The sequence below is a fragment of the Simochromis diagramma genome, unplaced genomic scaffold (genome assembly GCF_900408965.1).
Source record: "Simochromis diagramma unplaced genomic scaffold, fSimDia1.1 OVJJ01000802.1, whole genome shotgun sequence".
Lineage (NCBI taxonomy): Eukaryota > Metazoa > Chordata > Actinopteri > Cichliformes > Cichlidae > Simochromis > Simochromis diagramma.
This window is the reverse complement of record NW_024387492.1, coordinates 1872205-1898011: the sequence shown is the minus strand read 5'-3', so window position 1 is coordinate 1898011 and position 25807 is coordinate 1872205. Positions and strand designations below refer to the sequence as shown.

The 25807-nt window shown below is 42.0% G+C and overlaps 2 protein-coding genes and 1 long non-coding RNA gene across 4 annotated transcripts; 2 read left to right on the top strand and 1 right to left on the bottom strand.

Moving 5' to 3' along the window:
• Positions 1 to 1393: 1393 nt before the first annotated feature.
• On the top strand, positions 1394 to 3788 carry LOC120725129 (NF-kappa-B inhibitor alpha-like). The gene is made up of 6 exons (XM_040017818.1): positions 1394 to 1693; positions 2268 to 2373; positions 2470 to 2677; positions 2792 to 2880; positions 2993 to 3253; positions 3350 to 3788. Exons 1-6 carry the CDS (start codon positions 1470 to 1472, stop codon positions 3377 to 3379), a joined length of 918 nt encoding a protein of 305 aa, XP_039873752.1. The 5' UTR covers positions 1394 to 1469; the 3' UTR covers positions 3380 to 3788.
• A 1313-nt stretch (positions 3789 to 5101) lies between these two features.
• On the bottom strand, positions 5102 to 10790 carry LOC120725130 (proteasome subunit alpha type-6). The gene is made up of 7 exons (XM_040017819.1): positions 10599 to 10790; positions 9631 to 9725; positions 7775 to 7856; positions 7229 to 7384; positions 6963 to 7141; positions 6693 to 6787; positions 5102 to 5314 (listed from the first exon to the last, which is right to left on the bottom strand). The coding sequence occupies exons 1-7, from the start codon at positions 10672 to 10674 to the stop codon at positions 5257 to 5259; spliced, it is 741 nt and encodes a 246-aa protein (XP_039873753.1). The 5' UTR covers positions 10675 to 10790; the 3' UTR covers positions 5102 to 5256.
• A 4968-nt stretch (positions 10791 to 15758) lies between these two features.
• LOC120725306 lies at positions 15759 to 25033 on the top strand. Of its 2 annotated transcripts, XR_005694088.1 has the most exons (3): positions 15759 to 16843; positions 17019 to 17145; positions 17266 to 25033. It is a non-coding gene; the product is annotated as an uncharacterized LOC120725306 (long non-coding RNA). The 2 variants fall into 2 exon arrangements; XR_005694087.1 differs by having other exon boundaries at positions 16208 to 16843; positions 17019 to 25033.
• Positions 25034 to 25807: the final 774 nt, after the last annotated feature.

Here is a 25807-nt window from a genome sequence, read left to right as displayed (position 1 = left end):
GGGAGCACATACAGGTAGCTCTGTCACGCACCTTTCTACCTTGTTGTGTAACAGAAAGGAATTTCCTTTAAAAAAAAAAAAGATCCCAAGCAAAATCAAACCAAGAAAACTTCCTAAAATTCCTCCCAAAAATCTCAGCAGAGTTTTCTGCATGAGTTAACACAGTGTTTTCCAGGAGCTCATGGTGTTAGGCATGTGCAATGCTGAATGGGCAAGTCCAGAACATCCTCTTGTGGAACATGCAGTGTTGCTTTCATAAGGGAGTCTCCATGAGGAAACTTTAGAATCTTCCCCCAGAATCTCTGTCTGCATAACTTCACTTTGTAGCGTAAACCGAAATCTGTCCCAGTTAAACAACACGAGAAGATTCTTCACGTCTCTAAACGTGATGTGTGATCATAACTGTGTTATTTTGATTATGGAAGAGAAACATTAAGGTGCTTATCATTTTGTTTGATTATATCCATCAGGCTAGCTCCAAGTCTCCATAGACTCTAATGTTAAAGTGCTCAACTTTACGTGTTTACAGGACACATAAACAAGTAAATAAAATATAGTTTTGAGTTCTGCAGTTATTTTCTGCCTTCGTGACAACTGTAACTGAAACTAATCCAACCTTTAATATTTTTATGTTTTAGTTTTGGACAGTGAAACGTTGGTATTTTTTAAGCGTGCAACTCGGGACTAAATGACAGGTGTCTAGGTATGGATTCAATGTATGGAATGCCATATATAAAAAGGTCCATCTTTTAATACAGTCTATGTATTTCGTGCCAAAGTCCCAAATCTTTAATAATATAATAATAATAATAATAATAAATATTTGAGCTGTACATTTGAACGTATAGCAGGCTGCACGTGATATTGATTTGGCTCTTTGTGCTTTGCAACCAATATTCGCTTTGTCTGTTACTGAGAATTACAACCACAGAATATTTATAGGCTTCACGCTGAGGTTAACTGCGAAGAGCCCGTGATATGCGTAATTTTTGAAACACAGGAAATTTGGATGTCTGTCTATTTGAAAAAGTATTTAGATTTGGTTGAAAGCATAGAAAGGAAAGTATGCAGTGCTACTTTGGTTAGCCACTTGAAACAGATAATTTCCCCAGTGCAGTAGGGAATTCTTCAAGAGCCAGTCAGGGGCTGTCTCCCTATCATTCATGCCAATCATGTCTCATTCACTGAAATTAAATCTATGTCCCCTAACCTACATCACAGGTGAAAATAGGTGTCTAATAGGAAACTACAAGTTTTCAGTCTGAGTCTTTTGGGGGGGATTTTTCTCACAAAAGCACAGGCCCGATGTGATTTCCCTTGCTAAGATAAGTCAATTGGAAATCCCCACTTAGGCGCCGCCCCGGCAGACGCGCACACAAAACCCAGCGCGCCCTCCCTCAGTAGCACAACTTTGCTCTCGCCCTCTGAAACAGACGGAGCTTTTGCTTATAGGAGAAAGGAAAGCCAGCATGTACAGAGTTTCTAACCACAACCAAATGGATTATAACTTGGACAACATGGAGCCCAAACACGGGAAAATGCTGCCTTGCCAAGAGGACCGTTTTGACAGCGGTGTGGATTCGCTTAAGGAAGATGAACTGGCGAACGACTTCGAGGAGCTAAGATTGCCGAGCGAGGATCACTCGCAGGAATACGAGCCTTGGAGAACTGTGGTGACCGAAGACGGTGACACGTAAGTGGATTATTATTGTTTTTAAAAAAATCAATGTATTTATTTAGTATGAACATGTATATGTGTGTGCGCGTCGATTAGTCGAACTTTAATTGCGCATTTGCAAAATTCCGCTTTGTGCGTAAGTTGAAATCGGCTTTTGCACCAGAGCGCAGGATCGGTGCACATGAAAGATCTGAAAAGCTGCACAGAAATGTCGGAAAAGTTGCATGGAAACAACATCTTTTAAAGGTCTTAAAAATACTTTGTGCGCATGTGTTGGCAGCGCAGTGCATAGTCGTGTGTGTGTGTGTGTGCGTGTGCGTGTGTTGGCTGAGCGTGCAGTCTGGGCGGTGCTAAAGTCCGCTCTGCGCGTTCAGGAAAGTCCCTGGCCTGCTGCCAGTAACTGATAAAGCATCAGATGTGTCAAGCCACAACTGGTGGAAATAACCCGACAAAACTCCATTCTTGCGAAACGCTCCACTGCTCAGGCTTTGTTCTCTCATATTTGACTGGAACCACTTCCTCTGTGCGTAATTTTTCTTTGAAGGGCTCTATTTTAACTCCCCTCTCTTTTTCTGTCCTCCCCACACAGGCTGCTCCATTTGGCCGTCATTCACGAAGCCACCGAACATGCCGTCCAGATGATCAAACTGTCTCATAATCACCCGTTCCTCAACGTGCAGAACCACCAGAGACAGGTAATTAAGCGGCACTGTGCCAGATCCACGAATCCCTTCCGAAACCTGCACACTTTGCAGTCAGGTTAACATATGTTTCTGTTGTGTCCCACACAGACCGCCCTCCACCTGGCAGTGATCACAGAGCAGGCCCACTTGGTGGACAGACTCCTGAAGGCCGGCGCTGACCCGCTGCTGGCCGACGACAGCGGAAACACAGCCCTCCACATCGCCTGTAAAAAGGGCTCCCTGGCCTGCTTTGGCGTCATCACCCAGAACTGCCAACGTCACCTCACCTCCATTGTGTCTTTCCCCAACTACAGTGGTAAGCATCGAGATCAAATAGCGCCCTAAGAAACAAACACACTCTTATGTTTCACTTACACAGCTGTTGAAGTGTGTGTAACTGAGTTTGCTCTACTTCCTTCCCTCTCCATAGGACATAACTGTCTCCACTTGGCATCCATCAATGGCTACATCTCTCTGGTGGAAAGCCTCGTTCGGCTTGGTGCAGACATCAATGCACAGGTAGGTGTCTCTAACACGGAAGCCATTTGGATTATTTTATGATTATTATGATTATTATTCTTATTCACACACATGCAGAAACTTGACCTCGTGTTTCTGTTGCTTCCTGCAGGAACAGTGCAGTGGACGGACGGCGCTCCACCTGGCCGTTGACCTCCAGAACCCCACGCTAGTCTGTCGCCTCCTCGACCTCGGTGCAGACGTCAACTGCCTGAACTACGGTGGCTTCGCCCCGTACCACCTCACCTACGGGCGGCAGAACGAGGAGATCCGCTGCCAGCTGTATGAGAGAACGGCACAGGAGCTCAGGGAGCTGCCTGAAAGCGAATCGGACGACAGCGACATGGAGGATCTGGACCTGTCAGAAGACGAGGTCAGTATCTGCTCAGCTTTGAATATCACACTGAGATCCAATGGAGTCAAAACACTTTAAGGCGTGAATCTATAACATTTTTTTTCTTCTCTACAGCTCTATGATGACATAAAGTTTGGAAAGTAACAAGAACAGCCTGTCCACTGGTGATGTAAAGCTGCTACTGGGTTAGTCGAAACCACGGCTCCCGAACGGGGGGACAGCTCAACCCACGTCCCCCCCTCTCCACCCTCCGTACCCTCTACCGTCCAAGTCCAGAGGTGCTGGTCCTGGGATCACGAATGAGTATGAAGGTGGCGCCCAGTCTGGTCGGGATCGCTGAACGATCCGTACCAAAAAAACCCCACACCAAAGCAAGACCATGACTTCTGTATGGTCCTGATGTTACTGTAATAACTGTACAAAATAATGTGTATATACCAGAACAGACGAGTGTAATATTTTGTAAATACAGAGACTATTTTTGTACTTGTACATGTGTGTGAATTTTAAACACTATATAAAGAAAAATAAAAGAGGAGTTTATGAACATGAACTGCTTTGAGCGGCTGCTGTGCGTTTCCTTCCTCATGACGATGATGACTTTGTCTTGGCCTTTCCACGCTGAAATACGAGCATCATTTCTCACTTATAGTGATGAAGCACAGTCATCAACCAGACTTGTGAAAGAGAGAGACACACACATAAAAAACCCCAAAAAGATCACACTCAGCCGCTTGGAACAGTCTGGGATTTCCTTTTGTTGGGCGAGGTCACAGGGTCTCTGAGTCACCGCGCTGAAAGTCCCTGGGCGGCATAAGAGGAACATGATGTGCTTGAATATTCCACCCTCCCCTGGAATGGCTGTGAGTGGCAGCTAGGAACTGGCGCTACTGGGTAGAAATACCAAGGAGGAAATGTTTTACAAATATGGGCGAGCGTTCCAGAGAGCTCAGTGGCCCTTTCTTTTTCTTTTTTGCCGTGTCATTAGGACCAGGAAACTTTCTTTGCTTTAGAAGGAAGTCCAGGCTGTCCCTGTCAGCTGACACATGCAGGTACTTAGGAATTTTTCAGAAAGGAATTATCTGAAGCAACCGAAATGAATTTCCCAGTAAAGTTATCCTTGAAGCAACGCTCGAATGCCCCAGAATGACTCTGTTACACAATTGTGTTTGCTGTATCCTCTCTGGCTTGTAAACATTAACTATTACAGTAGGATGGGGATTTTTTGTTTCCAGTGATTACAGAACTTGTCAAGGACAGCGGAAGTTTCAGACAGAATATCAGCCTGGAAATTTGGTCGAGTAACTGACTTAAGATTCCTCTTTGATTAGAAGAAGATGTGAAGACTTATACTCTGGTTAAAAGAAACTGGTGTGTTGCAAAGAATTCCAATATGGAAGGGGGATTTTTTTTAGAAGCCACTCACAATGACACACTGAGGTCACATCGCCATCATTTCTGCTCATGTGGATGACAAAGAGAGCTGAGAAAGACAAGTCCCCCACTTTTTCTGAATTATAAAGTTTCCCCTCGCAAAGAGAAACTATTTGTGTTGTGTGACATTTCCGGAAAGTTAAAGTATTCTATTTCTGACATGTGCGTAGAAAAAAAAAAAAAGCCAAAAAAGTAGAGAAAACAAGGTCAAATCAAGTCTGCATCACCGAGTTTGTAGTAGAATAACCTCTCCGCAGCACCTTTGTAAGTCATGTGATTTTTGTGCATCAAGAGCCACAACAGGAAGCTCAAAAGTAGAAGCGCTGCATGTTCCCACAAACAGTTTCCCCTGCTGCTAAACACAGACGGTAAAAGGTTTCAGTTGACAAGCAGAGGCCCTAAAAAGAAATGATAAAAAATGCAAACAGCCCATTTATAATAGTTTTACTCAAAAAACCTCTTTTTATTGTTGAATGAAACAGTGGGGTAAATGTACAGCAAACAAAGATAACACGAGCCTCCAATCTGGGAACTGCATTTCCCATCATGCTCTAACTAAATCCAACAGGCGACGCCGCTCTGCTCGCTCAGTCCCGCTCGGCGAGGGACATTAGGTGGGTGTCCACTTCAGTCTCTGCGAGGATCCTGCAGGACAAAAATGAGATGAAGATAAAGACTCCAAAATCTAACTCGTGTTTTTAAAGTGAACATTTTATGCTCACTTTCAGCTCCATATCTTTATTCTTGGCCTTTACCAGGGTGGCTTTGCATGATCCACAGTCGAATATAAGCCGTACTTATCATATAGTTAGCTCTTGTGGAGCCTCTTTGTTTATCTTGACTCTACCTTTAAACAACTTTCTTCTGATTGGCTAACCCTAGTAAGTGGAAGGTTTGAACAGTAGGTGGGTGGGGCCTCTGCGCTCTTAATGACCATACATGGGCTAAGTTTAAGAAAAAAAAGGGTCTCTAACAAAGCATTGTGAGCACACAGGGATGTTCCCATTAGGGTCAATTGCTCGTGTGGCGTCCCATATTTAGGCATCCACCATAGCAACAGTAAATGAGATGAAAAGCACAATATGTCCCTATGAAGTGATATTTCACTTAATGCCAAACACCTGTAGCACATGATGTCTTAAATTCAAATATTTTTAAGTACTTCAGCATTTCAAATACTGTACGAAGGTCTTGTCGCTGTGTGTTTTACTATGGAAATGTGAAATTGCTGCAGCAATTTGTTTAACCATGTGCAAACATTCATGGAAATAAAGTGCATGAGGCAAACACATGGTTTGCACAATTTAAATAAAAGTCAATATTTGGAAGATCTTCAGCACAGCCTGAACACTCTCAGGCAGCTTTCATGCAGTTTCTTTAAGTTGTTTTGAGGAGCAGTTCTGCAGGCTTCATGGAGGACATTCAAAGCTCTTCTTTGGAGGTTTCTGCCTTTTGTTCTGTTCTGTGTCAGGATGATCCCACACTGCTTTAATAATGCTGAGGTCCGCCTCTGGCGAGGCCAATGCATGACCGATGGTGCTCCACTGTGTCTATTTATGTCCAGGTATCCTTTAATTGCACTGGCAGTGTTTTTGAAACAAGCCATTGTCAATCAGATGTTCTCCAGATAGTACTGCATGATGGACAATCTGATGATGCTCTTCTGTGTTCACAATTCCATCAATTTTGACAAGATCTCCAACAATACTGCCCCAAACCAGGACACAGCCTCCACCGTGTTTTACAGGTGGCTGCAGACACTCACTCTCTCCTGACCTGCTCTGTAAATAGTGACGACAATTTGGGCAAAGATTGTCACAGGACCAGAGACATCTTGCAGGTCTGAATTTCTTCTCAGTTTTTAATGACATAACTTTAAGATGCTGTTCATCTGCTGCAGATAGGCCTCTGTGGGAATCACCTTGTTGGTGCAAAAATACTATTTCAAATAAACCTAACTGTGTGCTCTAATGACTCATAGTGCTCAAAGGAATACAACAGAGTTGTGCTGCTGAACTTTTACCTGAACTTGGGATCCTGTGTTGTTACGACGCCCACCTCTAGCTCAGAGGGCTTGAAGTCAATGGAGAGAACAGTTGACAGGCAAGAGATTGCCGTCTGAAGGGGAAAAAAAGGAGGGTTGGGGGAAAAAAGGTAAGTTGATGATATTTTCATTCTTAGAATGTTGGATGCCTGGAAACCACCACCGCAAAGGCACACACTTTACTTTCACATTGGTGTTTGTTCCGTATGAACCTTTGCTACACCAGCAAAAGAAAATCTTTTATGATACCTCGATCGTTTGTTCAAAGGTCCAATCCAGTTTCTTTTTCACTTTCTTCTCCAGGAAGCTGGTGGCTTCTGTCTGCTTCACGCCGGCGGCCGTGGCCTTGAAACCACAATAGTAGCCTGCTGGGTCGCATTTGTACACCTGAGGGCCGTACTCTTCATCTATGCCGATCACGATCATACCTGCGTGTTAGCGTGCATTTAGAAAGGGCGCTCAAACGACATGAAGTGCTACGTGGAGAATCAGCAGTGTGAATGCGCAATACTCACAGCAGCCCAGTGGTCGCATCTCAGCGTTCTGCGTGTAGACTTGTGAGATATCAGCAATCCTCTTACACAACATGTCCACTGGAATCTCATAACCGTACTTGTACTGCCAGTTGGCTGCTTCATATCGAGCTCGCTGGACTTGGGACCTGCTATCGGCTGTAACACATTAAATGATGGACCAGAAAAAAAAAAAAAAAAAAAAAGGTCAATTTCTTTTCCCAAAGAAGCCAATAAATGTGACACTTCCAGTCTCTAACATCACACTTATGTAAGAAAGTTGTTCTTGCTGCAAAAGAAATGATTACTTGGAAAGAGGAAGTGTCAGCTGCCGTAAGAGCTCGGACTGAGAAGAAAGACTCGCCAAGTTTAACTCGGAAAAGTACCCTGATGCTTTTCCCCCTTTTATGTATCAAAAACCAGCCTTTGTCTAAACAGCTGTTTCTGTATATTTGAAAGACAAAATGGATTTGGGTGTTTTAATGTTCAAGTTTTATGTAACAATAGTAGATTTGATACAATTTTACACATTTTGAGCCTGTTTCTTACCTGTCATCCCAGACATTACACATCCAATATTATCTGTTATTCTGAAAAGGTGGGTCACTGTGGAGGCATCCAGAAGCTTGTCCTGTACAGGAGGAAAGCATGAACATGTAAAGGAACAGAACTGTGAAACTGACAAATTACTCAGTGCATTACATAACTTATCAAACATTTAGTGTAAATATAATCAGTAACAATCAGGTTTGAACTTTTTAGAATTACGTGAGAAAATAAACACAACAAGGAGCAAGCTGCTGGAGAGACAAACGAAGCAAATTAGCAGTTCGATTTGGGGGAAAAATGCATTCTGTCAAAAAAATGTGACATTTTTCATTTTATTTAAAACCTGTAAAAATCTCCTTAAATCTACACTGGGATGTGCTGTGTAAAACACCGCCTCTTAAATTCCCCTCAGAGTTTAGGTTTCTCTCTCACAGGCTGGACTGTAACCCGTTTGTTTGTTTGTCCCCAACTACACCAGTTGTGCCTGAAACATTTTGCCAGTGCACAAACTGTTTCCATTGGATGAACAGGATATCGCGCTGAGCCGTGAAAGCTGGGCAGACATCGTGCTGGTAACTACAGGTCAGTTTGCAGAAGGCCTCTAATCACTTCGAAATGATTACATCATGAACTAAATTAACTCTTATTTCCAGGTCACTTATTGCCATTAAGCACTGCAGCTTTCATCACACTAACATGCTGTAAGCAATCATTCACAGCTCAACATAAGGGAAACTGGAAGTTTCTATTGTGGTTCTGGTGTTGGACTTGAATGAGCTATTTTAAACCTCTGTGATGAGCCAACCCGAATTACTTGTTGAGCTTAATTGGACTGCCAATCAGGAGCTCTGGGCGCTTTGGTCCAGTGCTAATTCTGAAAAAGTTGTTTTTGTTTGTTTGTTTTACGGCCATCTGTGTTCTCAATTGTTACCCGGGCTAAATGCAAATTGTAAAGTACAAATTCCACTGCTAGTTCTAACGGTTAATTGGTCTTAGATTAGAATTAGGATTAGAAATGAGTACATAAGCTCAGGTTTAGCAGGTTGGAGACAAACATAGAGAGCTGAGGCTGAGAACGTTTGGACATGTGCTGATGAACGAGAGTGGATATACTGGACAAAGGATGCTGAAGCTGGAGCTGCCAGGCAGGAGGAAAAGGGGAAGACCACAGAGAAGGAGGACATGCAGAGAGTCGGTGTGACAGAGGATGCTGGGCATAGGGTGAAATGGAGGCAGATGATCTGCTGTAGCGACTCCTGATTGGTGCAGGTTTTAACGGTTAGTTCTTAGGATGCACAGATATACCAGCCAAACATCTGTGGCATTTACACATGGTAGATGCTGATGTTTACCTGCTGTGTGACATCAACTTTGTGCTGGGTAAATGTTTAAAGATTGGGCGACGAAGAGCCTTAGGAACAGTTCAACTACTTGGACCATATTTTCGTGCAAAGAGGGTCACTTTCCACATTATCCCAGAATTATGCATATGAGACGGTTTTGGGAGCCTGGGTATACCGTTGACAGGTTGTTAGTCTGTCATGGGGTCGCCGCAGAAAGACAAACAAGCATTCACACTTACTCTCACAACCAAGGCCAAATTAGAATCACCAACTAACCTAACGCATGCTGGTCTCTGAACTGTGGGAGGAAGCTGGAGTAACAGGAGAAAAGCCACACAACCTCAGCACAGAAAGCAGTAGAAGCAGCATGGATGGATGGAGGGACGGTTGCATTATTTATTCATTTGTTTCTAACTACTACTCCAAATTTCAGAACATCTATAGCCCTTCTCATAACACTGCTACTGTTATGGCTGTAAGAAAATAATAACAAGCAATCTGACATCAACTCACCGGTACTTTTTTCTGTGTTACAACAACTGCACAATCCTTTCCCCTGACTGCTACTGACGTGAGCCCACCTTGGTTTATGGCCTTGAAAGCATATTCTGCAAAAGAAAAACAAAGAGGGTGTCTTTAAGCACACGTTTGCTTGACAATGGCTACAAGCATTAGGATTCGTGGTTAACAGTCACAGAGAGCTGTTTTGTTCAGCTGGAAAATTGGGGCCACAAGTGAAGAACTATTATCAGATGTCATCTGGTTGAGCAGCTGACAGCGAATTATGTACCAATTCTGTGTAGTCTGGCTTCAAACATTACATCCAAAGCAGTAGTAGTAAAATAGTGTCATTTAAAACCCTTCACTTTGAGTAAATTTGCAAACCTTTGACTTGATTTTAACTGTTGCTGCAGGTGCTCGGGCATCTGTAGAATGACTGCTGATTAGAAGACAGCAACAAAATTCATGGCCATGTTCAGTTCAGCTTTATTAGAGGAAAAACCGCTAATTTACAATATTAAATGTTATCTTGTCTCTTTCAATCCATCCAACTAGCAGCTCTCAGACAAAATAATATTCCTGTGACGAAGAAAAATTGCAAAAAAGCTAAATGTAGTGCAGTCACAAAAAAATACTTTATTTAGCCAATATATTTAACTGAACAACACGTTGATTCATTCAGCAATGAATCAGCTTGCTTGGCTGCAATGCTAACTATGCTAACTAGCCTAACAGCCAGCTAGCTATTTTGATCCCCTGTGTTTAGTTTGATAGTAGCGTCGTAAAAGGAGCCCCATAATAACAACTCGCACAGGATTAGTAAGACTGTGGTGGTCACATATCATACTACTTTCGATTTGGCGGGTCGCTTTTAATCAACTATAACCTCGGCTAAGCGAACCATGACAGAGCATTTAGCTAGCTAGCAAACAAGTAAGCCAGCGAACCGGCTTTTTATGTAAACAGATCCCCATACTGACCGACTTGATAGAGTCTGCCCTCAGGAGAGAAGATGGTAATGTGTCGATCAAACCCTGCACTCGAGCCTCGGGACATTTTACAAGGATAAGTTGGCCGAGAAGTTCGTCCAAATGAATTTGCAAGCAGACTTCACTTGATGCACACTATTTCTACCCGGAACTGAACTGAAGGGACGTGAACTTCATCCGGTGACAAAGGCCTGCTTCGTTTCTATGGTGATAAAACCAAGGGTCCTACTGATGTTTGTGGTTTCTGGTAAAGGAAAAATGTACAATAACACAATAACATGTGGTCAAACCTGTCCTTACTTTTTATGACATACGATCTTTTAAGCCTTCACAAAGAAATATAAGCTGGTTTTCCAGTTTGTTACATTTACTCATCATGTCCACTTATCAGCTATTTTGCAGTGAAGAGAGCATTTCTCCAAGTATTATCCATAAGTCTTGTCCCCGCACTACATTCTTTTAATTGTCATCTCTAAACGTTTTATTATTTCAGATTACAAGCCTATTATGTCTTTATAGACTGCTCTATGAGCACAAGTTTGAACTTGCCATCAGGAATTGAAGTGGTTATAAGTAGCTACACCTCAGCTTCACCATAAAAATGCTATTTACATTTGATCTTGCATTACACAAAAATGCATTAGTAAATATATTTTACTGTCATGATGTTGAATAATGCAAATTTACAACTGAGGCTGCGCAATTGGTGTAGCTCTAAACATTTTTATTGTTACAAAATTTCCCACATGGAAAAGAAATAGTAAAAACGTATATGATTTACTCATGAAAGTGGCCACTTTCTCATTACTTCCATATATTATTTTACTAAGTATCCAAAACATACAAGTTTAATTATATAATTTTTCAAGGGATCTTATATCTGTTTTCACTCTTGTGTGCTTTTCATACAAGTTTCACACAAGACAGATACAAACTTTATAAGATTTATTTATATCTTTTCCATATGGGTTTAGACACTGAATTTAAATTTGTAAAAATAATTTCAGTGTAGCATGTCGCATGTTTTGAGCTATTCCTAAACAGTGTGTGAGTACTTCTTCTAGCATACTTGCTTATCCAATACAATACAATACAACTTTATTTATAGAGCACATTTAAAACCAATGGTATACCAAAGTGCTTCACATAAAAGACAGAAAATAAGACATAAATATTATAAATATTAAATATGATTAAATATTATAGGACCATAACAAAGTACCAGGTATGGTAACAGGTCAGTGTCACTAATACACAGGAATAGCATAAAATGCATATCAAGTAAAACATGTTAAAAGCACATGTATAAAAGGTGAAATAGAGTAAGTAAGGATCAGATTAAGCTGTCAGACTGTACAATCTGAACTGCTCCCAACAAACATAGATGTTTACGTCAATGCTGTAACTGCAATAAGTTAGTTAATTAACCAATTCGCACTACAACCTGGTTTGCCTCTTACCTGTAATTATTTTTATTTAATTTAATAACTGTACAGTACTCTCTGTTTATAGTAACCATTGTCCTTAATGTAAATATGTATGAAAAAATTGTGTATGTTTCTGTTCCGTGTCCTGTGTACTGTTTGTTTGTATATTTGTCTTTTTGGCTGCTGTTACAACCAAATTTCCCCTTGTGGGACAATTAAAGGATTATTCTATTCTATTCTAAATAAGGCAAGGTTAAATAAATGGGTTTTTAACCGTGATTTAAATGACTGGAGAGAATCAGACGCGTGGATAGCAAGAGGAAGGTTATTCCATAAATCTGGTGCAGCCAAGGCAAACGCACGGTCGCCTCTAGACTTCAGACGAGATCTTGGCTGCACCAGGAGTAACTGAGTAGATGATCTTAGTGCTCGAGCGGGAATGTATGAGCTAAGGAGTTCGATAAGGTAGCTCAGGGTTGTGTTGTTGATCATTTTAAAGGTAAGCAGCAGTATTTTAAATTGGATGCGGTATTTAATGGGTAGCCAGTGCAGGTCAGCTGGAACAGGGGTAATAGAGGCAAACCTCCCAGTTCCGGTCAGAAGGCGTGCCGCCGCATTTTGAACAGTTTGCAGTCTATGAAGAAGGGCAGAATGAAGACTGAAATAAAGGGAGTTGCAGTAATCCAGCCTAGAGGTCACAAAGGCGTGGATGAGCTTTTCCAGGTCCGAAGTTGTCTGTGAGGAAAATTACCATCAAAAACCACGATTTCAGTTTTCTTATAATTTAAGATAAGAGAGTTTCCTAAGGGCCATTCTTTGACCTCGCTTGTCACTTGTTTCTGTTATACTCATACATAACACAACACTCTGACGTCATTATTACTAATTGCAATGAAAATTGTTGATTACCAAAAACAAAGTGATCTATGAAATATGTATGGTATCTAAAAAAGCCCAAAACAAAACATTAAAACATCACCACGCGACATCACCACCAACTGACTTACTGTCAGCAGTGATGCAGAACCACATCTCACTAATCCTATATGCTTCTATTATGTTGATATCTAAAACATAGGAGTCTGTAAGGCTTGTAAGGATCTATTTCACCCCAACTTTAACTTTATTAAAATTCTTTAGCCATTAATTAAGTTCAGTTAATGGCCAAAGAAAGAGAAATGTATAGTGGTAACAGTAACTGACTTTGTATCTGTTCCATATGTAGCAGTATAGTCTGTATTACCCGAAACAATGAGGAAGTGATGTATTTTTACAATTTCCCGTTGGCACGGAGCACTTACAGCATGTTGACTGCTTACATGCAACCTGCAACAAAAGTATGCATCAGTAATGGGAACATAAAATTAGAAAAACTATGTGCACCCTTACTGCGTCCATGGATATTAAGAAGATGAATAGCTGCCAGGTGCTGTTATTCAAATGGACTTGATTAATTGACCATCAGTAAATGTGAGCACCTCTGTAAAAAGCAGAAATGTCAACAGTTTGCAGGTCTGGAGGTGTGCGTTAACACAATGCTCCCTGATGGGACGTCCCAGCAAATTTACCATTGCGAAACTAAAAAAAGGAATAAAATCTCACAATCTTCAGTTAGCAGGTTCAAGTTTATGGCAGTACAGTATTATTAGGAAGGGCTACCTGGAGAAAGCCTCTTCTTTCTAAAAAGAACATGGAGGCAACACTTTGGTTTACAAAGTTACATCTTAACAAGGCACAAGACTTCAGGAACAATGTCCTTTGGACAGAGGAGACCAAAGTGCCATGCTTGGTGAAACCCAAACACAGCATATCAGTACAAATACCTCATACTAGCTGTCAAGGACAGTGGTGGAGGGGTGTGAGGATTTGGTTAAAGTAAGGAATCACGGTGTTGCAGTGACACAGTTAAGGTCCAGACCTGAACCTGACTGAAATCCTGTGACCTTAAGAGAGCTGTGCGTAAATGAACGCCCACAGGCCCCAAAACTGAAGCAACGCTGTAAAGAACAGAGGCCCAAAACTCCTCCAGCGTTGTGAAAGACTGAGAAACTCATGCAGAAAACATGTCGTGCCGAATTAGAACTCAGCAAAAGTTATTAGAGTTCTACATGTCATTGTCTTACTGTAGAAGAAAAAGCATTATGTGTCCCAGTGTGAGCTGCCAGTGAGGTAGCACTTACAATACATAGAGCCAGTGATTCATTTCATTGTTCACACCTGGGCTTTACTTGGAAAAGTTTTAAATGGCTGCTGATTGACTGAAACATTGTGCATGCATGGAGAGATGCCAGGATTTTTGAGCATTTATAAAAATGTGTTCTTTCCGTAATCACTAATGTTTCCTGTGAACTGTGACGAGTACTACCAGATACACCAACAGATCCTTACAGTGTAATGAGTAAGTTCTGTGTGCAGAATCTAATCAGCATGTGTCTGGCGCAGTCCCGATGTACATTGTAACATTGGTGTTTTGAATACATACAACATGAATTCGTGCGCTACACTGTGCACTACTGCATGAGATTAAAGGCTAAAACTGTAGCTGTATATTGCCTTGTCACAAATGAAACCAGTTCCCCTTTTCTATATCTGGACACCAATAAAATATGGCGCAGACTATATTTAAAAGAAACAAAATGATATCCTGCTGCACGAAAGTGAAAATAGATTTCAACTTCTCCATATCACATAACAAGCCAAGGTGAAAGTGATGCCGCTGTGTAACAATAAAATAAAATAAAAAAACCCGAACAGAGGCAACATGATCATTTCAAGGAACAAAAATCACTGTCGGGTATCCTGGTCAATGGCCAATTCCCATTTCCTTATTCATGAAGAAGCGTCTAATGTCCATGTGTCAGCCGGGTTTTCCCCTCTGTCTAATGCAGCTGAACAAAAGATGATCACTTCCTCTTTATGAGTTACTACCACATCCAGGTGATGACTCACAAAACCTGTTCAGTGTGATTTTGTGTCGATATGATTAACAGAAGTCAAATCTTGGGCTTCCTTGTAAAATTTTATGATTATGTCTTTGTGGGAAAAAAAAACAAAAAACTTAGTGAAAAGTAATTAGTGATAAATGTCACACATGGGAGGGCATTTGAATTTAACCCTGTGACTCAGCCCCGCACACAGTAGATGTCATACGATGGTAAAAAAAAAAGACCACGCGATTAATCATGTGAGCTCAAAACCTTGTATTACAAAAAAGACAAAAATGCATCCACTCATGCACAACCACAAACACTCCTTTTTAAGTGTGCAGCACAAAAAAACTCCAAAATGTCCAGTTTGTAGAAAAATGACTATTAATAGGACTTTTTACATGACTCTATCAAAGAAGGCCAAATATAGAAATGATGATGGTATGAAATCACTGAGCTTTGTGCACCTCTCGTTTTTTTTTTTTTTTGCTTTGACATTTCATGACCTCGACCGTCCCCTGCAGATGCCCCCTCCATCACAATGCCTGTCCCCTTCCTTCCCCATCTCTGCTGTCTTTCTCTCTTTGTCTCCTCCAGCTTCTGTTCTGAGTGCGTGAAAGCGCGGCTAGCTCGAGCTGCATCGGTGCAACGCTCGCAGCATTTGCATCTGAAACCAGAAAGACCCCCACCCCCTCGCCAGCACAAAGAGGCGTGGGGCTGATTTCTGGAGTGCAGGGGGATCTCCGCTGTCGATGAAAATACTTTTTCAGAAAGCCACAGCCTGGTTAATGTTTTCCAAGCTCAAAAGTTTAGATATTAAGCAACGAGGGGAACGGCGTGATTAAGCCCTTCTCTGAAAACCTTGACGGTGTAAGATGAAATGTCAGCACTTTTTGACTCACTTTGTATGAAACGTTTTCTTTCCATGACAATGAACATTCTTAAATGTGTATTTGAAAAACTTTCCCTGAAATCACTTTTTTTCCCCTCAATTTTTCATATTGCGAGAAACCCTAAAGACATAAAGCAGGCAAAAAAAAATCATTTTACAAACCAAAACACAGCGCTGAGGTTCTAAGAACCCCAGTGCCGTGAGCAGCTTCTGGGAACGGCTTATCTAAAGTGCACTAAAGTGCTGAGTGATGCAAAGATGATATAAGTCTGCTGAACGTGTGTGTGTGTGTGTGTGTGTGAAAGAGAGAGATAATGCTTTGTGTTACTTCCTTCTTCTATATGCATATTCTTTAGAATTTGCATGTTGTTCTTTGTAAATTGTTGAGTGATTTGTCATGTTGCAAATGCTTAAATGGTTGCAACAGCAGCCTCAAGGTGTGTTGCAATTAGTGGTGCCACAGTTACTTGGAAATGCTTTCGCGTGTTGTGCTGAGAGGCATTAAGCAGAACAGAGAATGCCGTCGTTCCCGTCTGTTTGCATACATTTTGTTTTGGTTTGTTTTTGGCTGTGCTTTGGACAGGGATCAGCATGTACAGTATGCACTAAGTGTGGTTTTGAGATGTAAATAACATAAGCGTGAGATAAAGATCACAGCTGGTTTATATCATAGCTATAATAAACCTTGGTTTCCTGTCTGGTGTGATGATCTGGTGGTTGACACAAGAGCAAACTTTCCCCTCCATCAAACGTCTGCACTCCGGCTTTGGTGAGCTGGCCGTCTGCCAGTTAATGAATAGGCTCGTATTTACTTAACTAGCAAGAAAATTGCACTTTTTTGACTATCCACTTGGTGTGACCCCATTCACTACGGCGCTGCTCTGATGATCAAACTGGAACACTTGCTACTCATCTCTTCTGGAAATGGGGGCACTAAACTGACTGTACAATGGAAAGCGAAACACAGCGCAGCCATTGCGTAGCATACCAGTAAGGCCAGTTCTTTCCATATAATTACTTTGTAAACGATAATGAATGCAATGGCAGTAGCTGTAGCAGGCGGAACCTTTGCAGCTTTGCTTGCCCCGACAGGTTTGTTGATATGTCCAGCTGATTTGCATAGTAAGACGATGCAGGCTCTGAATCCGTTTCTTACTCCAAACAGGAAACTCTGAGGTGAAGAATGAAGCCAACGTAAACATGCCAAAACCTGAAGTTGCCACCTGAGACTGGCTCTGCAGTTAAGTCAGTTCCTGTACGGGGTCAATGTTAAAAAAAGGTGTTCTTTCCAGGTACTCCTGCTTTCTCCCACATCCAAAGACATGCAGTTAGTTTGGTTAGGCTAACTGATGATTCTAAATGGCTCGTAGGTGTGAATGTGAGTGTGAACGTTGTCTGTCTCTTTGTGTTAGTCCCTGACTGGTGACCTGTCCAGGGTCCAGGGTGCCTGCCGCCTCTTGCCCTGTGGTAGCTAGGATAGGCTCCAGCCCTCTCCAACGACCCCAATAGAGACAAGTGCAACAAAACGCATGGATGGATGGTAGCTATACCTAACATTACATACCTAACATTTCTCTTCATAACAAGTTTCTCTCTTTTATCTTATCCTTTCTTTATTTTAGTAAGACTTTGGGTCACACTGTGTTTGGGGTGCTGGTGCCTTTTTACCTTTTGCTGTGCTGAAAATCTGCAGTAACAGATGATCCAGATCCAGAAGTCTGTGCTCCAGTTATGGTGAGTGAATTTCTACAATTTTATTTTGACTTGGTTTACGATCCGTCTCCAAAAATTGGATCCTGCTCAGCACGCTACAGTGAACAGGTACGGACCACCAGGTGAGAAGGCTAGTGCTAATAAAACCCACAGTTTTCTTAGTTTGCACTGTAAGAGAAGCCATTTACAGTTTATCTTGCATTTGCTTTTAAAACATTGGTGCGGGTGGTGACCCCCTTATTAAATCCAGCTAAAATTTAGTACATTTTGTCATGAGAAGGTTAGCACAAGGGTCTGTAGGGATGTCTACATGCCTGCCTTTCCAATAAGAACCTGGCATGGTGATCATAAAGACATCATGCCAGTGTCTTCATGAGGTAATCTGTACTCACTGTCACTGATAAAGTGTGATTGATGTGTAAAATATGCGCATTGCACCTTTATAATATTATATATTTAACTTATGGCACTTTGTCATTTATCCAGGTTTTCTGCTCCCAGAAAACAGAAACACACACCACCCAATAACAACTGGTGCTGTGGGTCCACGTGACGGGGCCAGCATCGTAATTCTTATGCAGCATGAACAACTTTCCAAGTGTTTATGTCAGGCGGTTAGGACATGTTTATACAGTTGCCCCCAAAATATCCACGTTTCATTTTGTTGAGTTGTAGCTGGAAAATTGAGAATTTAACTTTGATAATGATGCGGTGCAGTGACAGTGCAGTTTAAGCCAAAGTCAAAGGCAGGTTAACTGCTAAGAGCAGAAATTACGATGGTTACACAATCATGCCGCACACTACAAGTTGTGCAGTTTATCACATGCAAGTCCTTTGTGTTCCCCCTCGAGTCCTCTCCTGATTTAAAATAAATGTTAGTAAGGGGGTATTTCAAGGCTGTGACCTCCCAGAGGTTTCTTTGACGTGTTTCCAGCCTTAACGACTTTGTGATGGTAAGTGTGCAGTAACGATCGGTAAAGTTCAGCTTTTTGACATGACCTCCGCTCTTTGTTCTTTTTCCAGTAAAAACAGGGTCTGTGAATCGTACAATATGGTATAATATGACGAGTGAGCAAGAGCTGACGGGTTTCTCTGAGTGATCTGTTTAAGAGCAGGTGTCTGTGGTAACAATAGAGCGAGCGTTGAGGGGAGGGGAGGTATCCGTGGTTTTAACCCACATATCCTATTATAAAAGTCTCAGGAAAAAAAAAACCTTAAACAACACATGAATAGCACATGAAATCCCCTGGACAGACACAAAACAAATGACATTCACAGGCGCTGAGTCTATTTATTTTGAAGTCAATGCGTTCTCTGTCTAATCTAAAAATACGCAAATATGCAAAGAAACCCACATGCCTGGATGTGAGAGTGGTGGGTGAGATCAATAGTGGTTTTAAACAGCCATCTCACTCCCACAGACTTCCTCTTTATCCTGTATGTATCACCAAGTTATCCTGTAGGATGGACATATTCAAACAGGCCCTGTTTCTGGGCTTACTATAGACTATGGGTGTTGCTACGCTAGAGCTAGGCCTGAATGTGTAGAATTAAAATGAAGAAGGCAAACTTAAAAGCCAACAAGAACAACCTGAGCTTCTTTTCTCCTAAGCTGAGGAAGTGAACATGTCTCAGTCTGTGTCACAGAAATGAAACGCATGAAACCCAAACCCTGTTTTTCTTTTTCAAAGCCCCCTCTGGCTTTCGCGCCTGCTTTTGCAGAGCCTCTCTCAGTACATGCCAGCAGGCGTATTCAGACAGGTTTTCCAAGTAGGCTTTATCAACCGTGCCTTGTGTCCTGTCCTTGTATCATCCTCTGCAGTCTCGTGTGCAGTGATCTCATCATGTGTACTTCCAGTGCCAAATGTACAGTGATGCAGCTGAGACGCCTTACTCATAAGCTGAGTGAGTGCTACTTTAGTCATTGCACCTCAGGCTTTAACTGGAGGATCAGCTCCTGTTTATGCTACTTTTTTTTTTTTTTTTTTACAAAGTTGACTGATAATTAAATAGTTTTCATTACCAGAAGTCAATGTATTAAAGTGTAGGCTTAATTTGTGGTAACTTTGAGGCACTGACAGCTGCAAATACAACAAAACCTTGTAAAAGCTTTTAGCTCTCTAGCTAGGCCTCAGCTATGCTCCGCTACATTCACCAACTCGCCAGTAATAAAGAAACAAATGTTACTTTGCTGTTCTAACTGCTTTAAGAAAAATGGCATGAAAAGAACAATGAAAATAAGAATAAGAAAATCTAGTGAGCTAATTGCTAAGCTAACTCAAATATGCCCCCAGTGCTAGCTTGGCTTAGCACAAGCTCAGGTCAGCTAACAGTATTAGCCAGCTTTATAGACATGAATTAAGCTTAGTCCTAGACTTTGAATAAAATGTTTAGTTTAAGACCATGTTTAAGCCATGTCTAGAAAACTGAGCTAAAGAGCAATTGCTGCCCCAGCAGCCTTGATGACAACTACAAAGCTAAATGATAATTACCTACATAAACTAGCATAAAGTTGCTAGCATTGCATAACTTTTTGCACTTCTTAAAATGATTTGATCAAAGTATACAAAGCAGTAATGTTGTGTGTGTGTGGCTTTTTTTTAAACGTTATTAAAGTTCTCTGAAAATTTCCCTTATGTATTTATTTAAAAAAAAAAACCAGCCAAAACATGGGCCTTTCTCTTAAATTTGTGTCAACAGTAAGAGACTATTGCCTGCTACAGTCTGTATTTCTAATTTCAGCTGTCGAAGTCAGCGGGTCATTTCTGAAATGCAATAAAGTGGAAAAACTGCACAATACCAGGAGAAAGAGGGATGGTAGATACAAAAAAAACTGGAAAGCCCATGTCAAGTAATTTTGGAGGCCATTATTTGGTGGTGGCCTCAGTAATAACAGACTGAAGTCAGTGATCTCCTGATGGCTTAGGAAGAGAGGAAACACCCTGCTGCAATCGCAGCAATGCCAACTGAACCGTGCAGCAGCGGCCAAACCAACCGGGCTTTGGACCAGTATATACACGAGGATGAAAGAGAAATATCAAACCGGTGTCAGCAGTGTACAAGAAAATTATACTGTTGTGCTACCAAATATTAAGCACCCTTGAAGTGTGACCACTGCTTGATAGATTGCGGTGCGCTAATAAGGAGAAAATGAAAGATCCCAGTTACCCCCCTATAAAAATCCCCCTTTTTGCACACTTATGTATTCATTAATTGTGTATCCACATTGTCCGCAAATGGAAATCATGCTCTCATCGACCTTATTTGGTTATGTTAGATAGGCAAACGGGATTCGGAATAAATAGCTGTGAAGTCAGTGAAGGGAATTCAAGGGGAATTTGGAATGAGAAAGCTGTTCCTGAAAATTATACAAACCATACAAGGTGCTGGCGTGGCAGAAGCATAGACCCTGGTTCGTTAATTAACCTTAATACACATTCAGATTTAAAAAAAATACTTTCAAGCACCTAGAGAATTCCTTTCGTCTCATCCTCTGCCTGTTCCTTCAAGCTCTCTGACATTCCCAGAGTGAGCTGCATCCAGGAAATCTAGCAGGGATATGAGCTTACATGCAGTATCCTCGGTCTGGGAAGATTTATTGTTAGCTTCAGGGTAAACTGGATCTTCAAAACTGCCCCATAACTGCAAGTTTGGCTTTCATTTCAGCTGTGAGATGTTATGAAAAACTCAGGAATGTGTTCACAGAGGACTGCTAGAGTGGAATTTTTTGCTGGGAATTTCCCAGCAGCGTGAGCGAGCGGCGGTGTGCATGCGCGCCGTGTGACTTTTAGCTCGTGTGAAACGGCTGTTGTCTCTGACTGAACACAAACACGCCAGCCTGACTCAGGTGCACGGCTCCGTTTCAGGAGATAAAACAGGTGTGTGTCAGGTAAAAGGTGCCAGGCGATGACTCCGGTTTATATGAGTGTTATTACAGGTCGATGAGTAAAAGTAATTCTCTGTTCAACAGGACATCTTGTCCTCCAAATCTAGCAACAAACTGCCCAGGCAAGCATGCTTACTCATTAATGCCTCTGTTTTTAATACCAAGAGTAGACTGTGCCTTTCAAAATGCCCACATGTGTTGGAGTTCATAAAACTACATGCTAAAATTGAAATTCTGCAGAGGCTGTAGACTACTGCTGACCTCCAGCAGCACCAAAGCTTACAGGCTGCATCTCTCCTCTCTGAAATCCCCCAAACTTTCCGCACGCCAAAATCTATTCTCCCCGCCGCCAAGATAATGGCCTTTTCAGGACTCCCGTGATACACGCTCTGCTACAGATCCACCGCAGCCGGTACTCTGGCTGCCTGGCAAGCAGCAGTTTACCGCGGCCATGTGTTCCACCTAATTACTTTTCCAGGGTAGAGCGCAGGGCAGCGTTATACAGATGAGACGTGGAGGGCTCGGCGGATGGAAGAGGAGGCGCGGGGCAGCTTTCTGGGCCCAGATGTGCACAGTAGCGGTCCGCCAGGCGCACATCTGCAATCATTTGAACCTACTGAGGGGAATTCCTCTCTCACTGCATGCCTCCGTGTGTTTTCGTCCCCCTGAATCCTCAAGTCGGGACAATGAATTGGTCGACTGCTTCCCTCTGTTCTTCTTCTCATGTTTCCCCCGTGTGTCATGATCGGCTTCCCCACAGACAGACAAACAGGCTGGTGTGGGATCCTTTGTGTTAAGGAAATTTAAAGGGAGGATAAAAGAGCCAAATCTTTTTCTGTAAATATACGGTGCAGCGTCTGAAGCACAGACATAACAAGCACTTAACTGTGAAGCTTTGTTTGGTACCGTGGGCTCTGAGTGCACCTCACCGCACGTCCTATGACAAAGGAGGGAAAAAAGCAAAACAAGAAACACTTTTCAGCCATAAGTGTTTCATCAAAGCAGCGAGCAGGAGACAGGACTCTGCTTGCCGAAAACCCTCAAGAAATGAAAATAGCAATTTTAGTTTAACGGCACTGCTAAGTGGGTTAAATTTGACAAAGGGGGCTAAAAATATCTATTGTTTTGCTGCTGCGTGGGTTGGCCGCAGCACAACAAAAGCAGGGAGTTTCCTCTCCTCCAGGATGACGGGAGATTTCCTTGTATTAGCATTTTGAGACTCGGAACGGGATGTTCTCGTTAACGCTGATGCAGGTCAACGTAGTCTGCAGCTCTTCGCATAACTCCTTTGGAACAGGGAGCACAAAAGGCGTCGAGTAATACGAACCTGACTTTGTTTAAGAAATCAGGGTCTGTTGTGTCTCTCTGGGCTTGGTTTGCTCCCATTCTCCTTTTCACGTGGCCTTTAATAAAACCTTACCACTTCCTTGAGAGTCACGCTCTCTATTTATTTGGCCTTCTTGTCTGTTATTCCTTCAGGAACATGTAGGTGACTGGGCACACCCTGGTTTGAGTAAAGTGGATGCGGTAAAGACATATTTTTATCCCGTCGTGGAAGGGCGTTCAAAACAGTGGCGCTTTGTCCGCCATGTCTTGTCACATCTGTTTCTGTTAGCAGACAGGAAGCTACGCTATAAATACCAGAGCTGACGTTCTTCTTTCAAGATCAGTACATCTCACTATGAAATGAAAAGAGTTTCAGATGCTATTTTTGTGCTATGAATTCCACATTACTGAAAGCACGGGAGTGCTGCTGCACCCTGGAAATGAATGACATTTAAAGCTGAACTCTGTTTCATTTTTATAAGATCTCAGTTTGTGCTGTGATGTGTGCTGCTTAATGAGAATTATGATCTCCCTCTATGGAATCAGTTTAGCGTCCCTTAGCTTTTTTTTCTTATATCATTTGCTTTAAACTTCCAGTTTTTATTGAATTCCTATTATTTTAATTTGTCACTTTTCAGCAAGAATCCAGTGAAGGATGTTGCTTATATAATTGTTCTTTACAGCTTGGTGTGCTGCACCCAGGAGAAAACCCAAAGTAAAGGAAAAAATACATTCCTATTAACTATTGTCAGTACCGGCCCTGTATTTACTTGGGATCAATGCCAAAATCGGGAGTATTGCACACCACCACTTTTTATACTCTTTAAAGTAACGTCCTATTTGAATATGCTTTTTAGTTATCTAACATAGGAGAAGTTTTACCTGTTAATTTCTTATTATTGTCACGGCAGCCGAAATGAAATGAATGAAGTGTGGACTCAAACACAGGCAATCGGAGATGAAGGGTGACGATGAAAAGAAAGCGAGTTTTTATTGAACTGAACAAAACTACAAATTTAAGCAAAGAACGACTACAGGCGGCTAAAGGAACTGTTACTAGGAAAACTAAACACTACATGAAGCCTGAAAACTGGAAACAAAAATGTAGAAAACCTGGAAATGTGAGGGGAAGGAGAGAAGAGGTATCCAGAGGAGACACACAGGATGACAAGCCAAGGCAACATGGGGGAAAACGAGGGACAGAGAGAAGCACAATTACACACAAGGTAACGAGCGAAATGCACAACAGGAGGGAGACACAGCTGAGACAAAAAGTAACAGGACGTGGTGCACAGGGAGGACATAAAGACAGACAACTAAGACTAAGCATAGAACACACGGAGAACAGAAACCTAGAAACCAGGAACTCTAAGTATCATACAAACAGAATAATTCAGAGTATAACTTAAACCAAACACACAAACACTGGGTCACCAGACTCAGGACCTTGACAATTATCATGTTATCTATAGCACGTATCATTACATTTGTGTACAACTGAGCTATAGCATGAAAATAACCACAGACTGTATATAAAAGATGGATGCATCCACAGTGATATCACCCAGTAGCTTATGGGCAGTCTCGACTTTTGCATCGTAGCAATTTACATTTTGTTTCTTTGCAGAGCTGGATGACCATCAAATATGACCATATTTGAATAAGAATGCAGATGGGTGGCTAATGCTAACTTGGTCAGCTAGGGCCATGATATTAAATGATAGGCTATGCTAACTTTGGTTTAACTTTATGCTGCTGTTGTTGTCATAACAGATTAAACAAGCTACATAATCTCCCCTGGAATTCAAGTCAGAATGCCAGGGGAGAAGTTGCTTTGTTACAGATGCTCAATCAACCTATAAATGTTAAAGATAGAAAATATGAAAATCCTGTAAATAAAAGGTATTCCATTCAAGGTGCAATTTGTTCAAAATAAATATTCTAAAGTAAAATGAAACAAATTGTAGAACATAAACAAGATGGAAATGGGTAGGAATGATATCCTGCAGCGGATCATCGTGGAAACAGTCTTGTGTTGATCGTCCTCCTGTGACTGTCCAGTACGTTGTGGTGGGAAGGACTGTCTAAACACCACAATCAGATAGGCGAGGTCCACACCCACAGTGTTACTGACTTTGCAGCTCAGTCTGTTGAGTCTGTTGGTGTGTTTTACCCTCGGTCTGCTGCTCCAGCACACCACAGCACAGAACATGGCACCAGCTTAACACAGAATACACAAAACACATCATCCGACACATATTAAAGGATCTCGGTCATTTCAGAAACTAAAGCCCTCTTGCAGCGGGCTGCTATGTTGTGCCGGGATATTCACGATACAGAAAATGCAACAATTAAACAAACAGCTCCACAATTGCTTTGCCCACTGTTCTTAACCTCGCTGACTATGGTTATCAAATGAGAAGCAGAGAACTTGAATCTCCCTTTTGTTTTGTAGACATTTATCATTCCAACTTCTGTCTTTGTTTTGTGAATGGTAAAAACGAGAGTGTTTCAAAGAGTGCACACAAATAGAGTCCCCATTATTTTTGTCACCGGCAACCCACGAAACACCACGAGCTGACCCGTAAGCCACCTGACATAATCACTGCCTTCTTGTTTCAGATCCGTGTTCACGCTGTTCAGATCTGACAGCAGTGACAGACACCATTGGAGGTGTGGGAGGGGGGAGGTTAGGGGAGGGGAGGGGGGGTGGTTGTTGCTCTTTACTGAGGAAAGTACCTAAAGTTTACATTTGGACCTTAATGTCCTTTTGCAGTGCCACACTCCGCCCATGCAGGCACATTATTCTGCAGAGGATGTTTCACTACTCTTTGCCATGACCAGCAGTTACATCAATCTTTCTGAAAAAAAGCACCAGGCCTCCACCCTGCAGAACACAGCACTCGCTGACCATTCAGCTTTTTTCAGAGTCAAAACGCCCAAAATGACCCACTGCTGCTCCTTCAAACTTCCAACGGCGCTTGAACTGTCGGGCAGATGTCAACGATGAACAGTTTGCACACCTTTGC